Below are 7,342 nucleotides of genomic sequence, written 5' to 3' on the forward strand. Positions count from 1 at the left end.
GAGGTTAACGCAAGTAACGGTATACATAAACGAGCGGGGTCAGTGGATGTTGTCGTTGTGACCCGCACAAAACGAAGATAACGACGAAAAAGTTCTGGCGGACAAAGAGGAGCATAAAAATACACACTGTATTCCACACCCCAGTGCCGACGGTGCGATTCAGCTTTTCTAGAGTTTCCAACATTGTGAATTTATTTTCGCTTTCCCTTTTACTTTATTATTTTATTTTATTTTTTATATTCTTCTTCTTCTTAATTGGCGTAGACACCGCTTACGCGATTATAGCCGAGTTAACAACAGCGCGCCAGTCGTTTCTTCTTTTCGCTGCGTGGCGCCAATTGGATATTCCAAGCGAAGCCAGGTCCTTCTCCACTTGGTCCTTCCAACGGAGTGGAGGTCTTCCTCTTCCTCTGCTTCCCCCGGCGAGTACTGCGTCGAATACTTTCAGAGCTGGAGTGTTTTCATCCATCCGGACAACGTGACCTAGCCAGCGTAGCCGCTGTCTTTTAATTCGCTGAACTATGTCAATGTCGTCGTATATCTCGTACAGCTCATCGTTCCATCGAATGCGATATTCGCCGTAGCCAATGCGCAAAGGACCATAAATTTTTCGCAGAACATTTCTCTCGAAAACTCGTAACGTCGACTCATCGGTTGCTGTCATCGTCCAAGCCTCTGCACCGTATAGCAGGACGAGAATTATGAGCGACCTATAGAGTTTAGCTTTTGTTCGTCGAGAGAGGACTTTACTTTTCAATTGCCTACTCAGTCCGAAGTAGCACCTGTTGGCAAGAGAAATCATGCGTTGGATTTCCAGGCTGACATTGTTGTTGGTGTTAATACTGGTTCCTAAATAGACGAAATTATCTACAACTTCAGAGTTATGGCTGTCAACAGTGACGTGAAAGCCAAGTCGCGAGTGCGACGACTGTTTGTTTGATGACAGGAGATATTTCGTTTTGCCCTCGTTCACTGCCAGACCCATTTTCTGTGCTTCCTTGTCCAGCCTGGAGAAAGCAGAACTAACGGCGCGGGTGTTGAGGCCGATGATATCAATATCGTCGGCATACGCCAGCAGCTGTACACTCTTATAGAAGATGGTACCTTCTCTGTTTAGTTCTGCAGCTCGAACAATTTTCTCCAGAAGCAGGTTGAAGAAGTCGCACGATAGGGAGTCGCCTTGTCTGAAACCTCGTTTGGTATCGAACGGCTCGGAGAGGTCCTTCCCGATCCTGACGGAGCTTTTCGTGTTGTTCAACGTCAGTTTACACAGCCGTATTAGTTTTGCGGGGATACCAAATTCAGACATCGCGGCATAAAGGCAGCTCCTTTTCGTGCTGTCGAAAGCAGCTTTGAAATCGACGAAGAGGTGGTGTGTGTCGATTCTCCTTTCACGGGTCTTTTCCAAGATTTGGCGCATGGTGAATATCTGGTCGGTTGTTGATTTTCCAGGTCTGAAGCCACACTGATAAGGTCCAATCAGTTTGTTGCCGGTGGGCTTTAATCTTTCACACAATACGCTCGATAGAACCTTATATGCGATGTTGAGGAGGCTAATCCCACGGTAGTTGGCGCAGATTGTGGGGTCTCCGTTTTTATGGATTGGGCATAGCACACTTAAATTCCAATCGATGGGCATGCTTTCGTCCGACCATATTTTACAAAGAAGCTGATGCATGCTCCCTATTAGTTCTTCGCCGCCGTGTTTGAATAGCTCGGCCGGTAGTTCGTCGGCCCCTGCCGCTTTGTTGTTCTTGAGGCGGGCAATTGCTATTCGAACTTCTTCATGGTCGGGTAATGGAACGTCTGCTCCATCGTCATCGATTGGGAATCGGGTTCACCTTCTCCTGGTGTTGTGCGTTCACTGCCATTCAGCAGGCTGGAGAAGTGTTCCCTCCATAATTTAAATATGCTCTGGGTATCAGTGACTAGATCGCCTATGGGGGTTCTACAAGAGTATGCTCCGGTCTTGAAACCTTCTGTAAGCCGCCGCATTTTTTCGTAGAATTGTCGAGCATTACCCCTGTCGTCGTCGTCAGCTTTCGTTCAGAGGCGAGTGCGTTGCCCATGCCGACTAGCTCTGCAAGCCGAGTAGCAAGCTCGTTCTGCTGTCTGCGTGATTGCAGCTTCTGCGGCTTGTTGTGTGCCGCACAGAGGCGAGTGCGAATCTTAGCTGCAACAAGATAGTGGTCCGAGTCGATGGACCTCGGAGCGCACGCACATCTAACAATAATTGGAGACGTGTCTTCCATCTATCACAACATGATCGATCTGGTTGGTAGTTTTTCGATCCGGAGACAGCCAGGTAGCTTGATGAATCTTCTTATGCTGGAATCTAGTACTACAGATAACCATATTTCGGGCCCCGGCGAAGTCAATCAGCCTCAACCCATTTGGGGATGTTTCGTCGGGGAGGCTTTTTTATATTACTTTCATTATTTTCGAAACTGCAAACAATACTTCCTGCCAAAGTTCGTGAACTTGGCCGACACTTTTTCATTTTATCGCTGCCAGGCTTGTAATTACAGTTTTTCTTGCGTTTGTAGTTGTTTTTGCGTTTTGTGGGAAAAACTTTTCCCGTTGAGTGTTTCAGCCTTACCTCGCTACTTGCTCGATTGCCGCATTTAAATGCAACATCTTCACAGCCAACCAAGCGGATGAAAGAGAATGCTTTGTGGTCCGAGTAGGCATAAGTCATTTCTTTTTGTCTAGTTGTATATACGTGAGTTAGTCGCTCAGTTTTGGAGATATCGCTCTAAAATATTACACATACTTTTGCAGTTTACTCTCATATAGACACCGTTTAACAAAACTCTATCACTAAGAGAAAAAATTTACTAGGCAACACCTGTTAAATTCTTAACTATCAATATTGTTTGGGATACCAACAGAGGTACAGCATATATAGGGACCCATTCTTTTCAAGTCCATTTAGATTAGTTCGTATATTAAATTCTCCATGTCGATCAAGCCATATACATTTTGTAAGCCCTCACACCATGCTGCGTTTATGAAATTTGTGGATCGGATTCCAAAAAGATATATTCATTTATCAAGCCTCTTCCTGTTAAAACGAAACAGCAAGATTATAGGAAAAACTAATACGGCTGTGTAAACAGACGTTAGGTTAGGTTAGATGGCTGATTATAGAGGTTAGGTTAGGTTAGGTTATATGGCTGATCATAGATCGCACGTGTACTAGATGTAGTCCTTTGTGAAGGCATTAAAAATAAAACTCCCATGTTCGGACTTAAAGATTCGTAGCCAATGCAAATTTGCAAAGGCGCTTAATTTCTACGCCCGCCAGTTCGGTGGGATGTCTGAAGGTATGCGCCCCCAAGTGTCTGAGTCTTGATCTCCCGAAAGCGGTTCAGTCAAGAATGAAGTGCTGGCTAGTTTCTACCGCATCTTTTTCCAAACAGCTTCTGCATGCGGCGTCCGGTAGAATTCCCAGTCTTACAGCATGTATGCCAATAGGGCAGTGGCCCGTCAGGAACCCCATCACTAACGAGAGGCTAGCCTTACTGATGGCAAAGAGATTATTAGATCTCCTGCGATCTATACTGGGCCAGAAGGCTTTTGCGACCGCGCAGGTGCCAATGCTGGCCGAGCGTTGATCAAGAACCCGCGAGGCCCAGCTGCCCAGTAGTAGAGCACAGGAGGATTCGGGAGCACCGACCCGTCCCCATTCTACCGATAAAGATTCTAGGGTACCTTTCCTTGCTAGCTCATCAGTTTTGCAGTTACCGGCGATTCCGCAGTGGCCCGGCACCCATACAAGTCTTATAGTAAAAGCTCTAGCCACCCGAGACAGTGATGCCAGACAATCTTCGACCAGCCCTGAACGCACCGTGAATGAGTTCAAGGCTAGTATCGCCGCTCTGCTATCTGAGTGAATGGTCACTTCTCTGAAGGTAGACACTCTCCGGCAAATCTGCTGCCAGCTTGATGGCTGCAGTAGTCGGGAAGTCTGAAGCTGGATTTAATGGAGAGCTCCCGACAGTAGACCCCTCCACCAACCTTCCCCCAAGCTTTGACCCATCCGCAAAGAAGCTTATGGCCCCTCTCCTCCAACGGCTTCTTCCCTCCCAAACCTCCCTCGTCGGTATATGGGCAGTGAAGGAGCCGCCGGAGTTCGATATGGCGACTCCATGATCCAGATGATCTGGTATGAAGTCAAAGCTTGTGAGGATATCCGCGTATTCAGATACACGCTCTATTAGGAACCCAGAATCCTTGAGCCTGATAGCCACTTTTGCGGCCATACACCTTCCGGCAATGTCCACCGACGTTATGTTTAGAATTGCATTGAGCGCAATGGTTGGGGTGGACCTTAATGCACTGCACATACTGATGAGCGCGGTCCGCTGAACCCTCTCAAGTTTCTTTGCAAGTGTAAAGCCCTGCACCACATAAAGACTTCATAGAACATTACGGGCTTGACTGTGGTGTCATAGAGCCAGAGGACCACCTTCGGCGAGAGTTCCCACCTCTTGCCAATAGCTCCTCTACAGCAGTATAGGGCAATCGATGCCTTCCTGGCTCTTTCCTCGATATTCGGCTTCCATGAAAGCTTCTTATCCAGGATGAGCCCTAAATACTTCACTGTATCCACCGGTTGCAGGCAAACACCTCTCATTTGCAGCAAAGGTGCCACAGGGATCTTGTATCTTCTACTAAATAAAACCATTACTGTTTTATTTGGATTGATGGCGAGTCCACTTCCGACCGACCACTTTGTTACCACGCTGAGATATCCCTGCGTCAACTCATACACGGTGCTAAGAAACTTTCCTTTCACCATAAGTGCTACATCGTCTGCATAGGCAATCACCCGACAGCCAAGATCCTCTAGCTTTTTGAGGAGGTCGTTAACGACTAGGATCCATAAAAGAGGTGAGAGAATCCCCCCTGAGGGGTTCCTCTGCTCACATTCCGCCGCGCGCTCGCGCTGCCCCATTCTGAAGATGAGGTGCTTGAGATTCGATTCAACCCCAAGACCGTCTGGAGCAGTTACGACTGCCTCCGGCAGGACATTGTTGAAAGCTCCCTCAATATCAAGGAAGGTCTCAACAGCGAAGTCCTTAGCCTCAATTGCTTCCTCGAGCCATGACACAATAGTGTGCAGGGCAGTGTCAACTGACCTCCCTTTATGATACGCATGCTGCGCTCCTGATAGATAGTCTCTCGGAATACGCCTTCTTAGATACCAGTCCAACAGACTCTCCAACGTTTTTAGTAAAAAGGAGGAGAGGCTGATGGGCCTGAAATCCTTGGCTGTGACGTGGGAGCCCCTGCCAGCCTTCGGGATGAACGTGACTCTGATAGGTCTCCAGGTCCCCGGGATGCAACATAATCTGATGCAGTTCACACAGATCGGTACTAACCAGCCGCACGACACCTTAACAGCCTGCTGCAGCTGCGCTGGTATGATGCCGTCCGGTCCCGGGGACTTGAAAGGTTTGAACGAGGTCATCGCCCTTGAGATACCCCAAGGACACAGGGTTTTTTGCAAGGATTCGCCTGAATCTAGAGGACTCGTGATAGCCTTCCACTTCTTCGCAAACTCTTCCACGATGTCCTCTTAGCCCTTCGTAGCTCGAACATGTATATCGAGAGTTCTATTTTATACAAGGCTCAGTGGTCAGATAGATATAGTCTACAGGATGCCCTAATTTTCGAGAGTTCCAAGGTCCACCACTGAGGCTTTCCTCTGCCCTTCGGTGTTTTCAGTGGACAGGAGCTTTCCTGTGCATTGTCGCACGCCGAGCTGAAAACTTCGACCCACTCATCCACCACATCGGCGGTGGCCAACTTGTCCATCCTCGGTGCGCGTGGGAGAGTTTGCCGAAGCCTCTTGCGATAACCTTCCCAGTTCGCGTTCCTGGGATTTCTGAAGGATTTTCTAGGCGGACCTTATCCGACCAGATTATACCCGATGTACCTGTGGTCAGAAAAGAAGTGGTCATCGAGGACCCTCCAGTTTGAGATCAGTGAGGCAACCCCGTGTGAGGCCAGGGTGAGGTCAAGAACCTCCTCCCTGCCTGCGGTCACAAAAGTTGGAGAGTTTCCCCTGTTACAAATGCGAAGATTTTCGCTAACAATGAAATCAAAAAGCGACTCACCCCTAGTATTGGTGTCCGAGCTCCCCCAAATCGAGTGTCAAGAGATGGCGTCCGAACCGATGATGGCACCGGCAGCTTTCCGGGACGCTTCAGCCAAGGTCCTCCTTAGCAAAAGGGGAGGTGGCTCCAACTCATCGTCGTGAGGCATATATGCGGAGATCAGCCAGACATTTCCGGTATCGCCCACCAGCTTTGCTGTCACCACGTCAGCGTTACTAAAATTGGTCGTTTGGGCCGTTCTCCATGGTCGTCTGACCATCCGTGATGCCCTCTGTCTCTGTGGACGGTTCGGCAGGCAGCCAGACGCGAACCCTAGGGCGAAGAGGAAGATCCTCTTTGTCCACGGCCTCCAGTCTGGCTCCCTTCCAGACCTCCCCCACCAGAGAAACTGCTTTTTTATATAAAATGGCCGATCTTTCATCGGCACATCTGGTCAGCTTGTGGAGCCCGTGGTGCCAACCGGCACTTATACATTTTGGGGGTGGCCCAGGGTTTTCCTTTAACACCTTGAGGAAGACTGAAGAGATAGCCGCAGCTACTCTCTTCCATTCTTTATGGAAGATGACACCGTCCTCCCTGCTTCGGTCGAGCACACCAAGTACTCTTGCGTCGGCACTTTTTGCGATTTCGCTGAAGGTTGGCGCAGCCCTCGTTCGCGGTTTCTTACCAAGGGAGGTTTCTCCCTCATGTGACTTTTGCCGCTTAACCGCTGGTTCAGTTCTCTTTGTCTCAAGTTGTGTGCTATCGGTCTCGGTCTCGCTCAGCACCTTCTTGGCCCACTCAAGCGTGTTAGCATGCTGCTCAGTTACCTGGCCAACATGCTTACCACCGTAGCGTTTCACTATTTTTGCCGCTAATCGACGGTCCGACTTCAGCTTCCTAGCAAAAGCACCTTTGCTAACGCCCCCTGTGGAACCCTTCATAAATCTAGCAGAAGTTCCCCGGCTAGTACTGGCGATTCCGCCGTATATGAATGCTCCACCCTTCACTACTTCTTTCTTTTGGCGGGTACTCCAAGGCCTGCCAGGGTTTTAACGGGACAGTTTCGACATTAGCCCGACAGCCATTTCTGATGGGTGTCACCCCATCATACTCAGGTGCCAGAATGCCGCCACCACCAGCCCAGGGTTCCAACAGATCCAAAAAGTTGTCCTATTCTAAAAACCAGTTCGATGCCAAAAGTCGTCTCAAGGCGTTGAAAGGCCGTGATGGCCACA

At 49.0% G+C, this 7,342-nt stretch overlaps 1 protein-coding gene across 1 annotated transcript; it reads right to left on the reverse strand.

Annotated features, from left to right (window-relative positions):
• Positions 1-6,340: 6,340 nt before the first annotated feature.
• LOC120781185 lies at positions 6,341-7,048 on the reverse strand. The gene has a single exon (XM_040113308.1). The coding sequence runs from the start codon at positions 7,046-7,048 to the stop codon at positions 6,341-6,343; it is 708 nt and encodes a 235-aa protein (XP_039969242.1).
• Between the last annotated feature and the right edge of the window lie 294 nt (positions 7,049-7,342).

Source organism: Bactrocera tryoni, unplaced genomic scaffold (assembly GCF_016617805.1).
Source record: "Bactrocera tryoni isolate S06 unplaced genomic scaffold, CSIRO_BtryS06_freeze2 scaffold_485, whole genome shotgun sequence".
In the NCBI taxonomy this organism is placed as follows: domain Eukaryota; kingdom Metazoa; phylum Arthropoda; class Insecta; order Diptera; family Tephritidae; genus Bactrocera; species Bactrocera tryoni.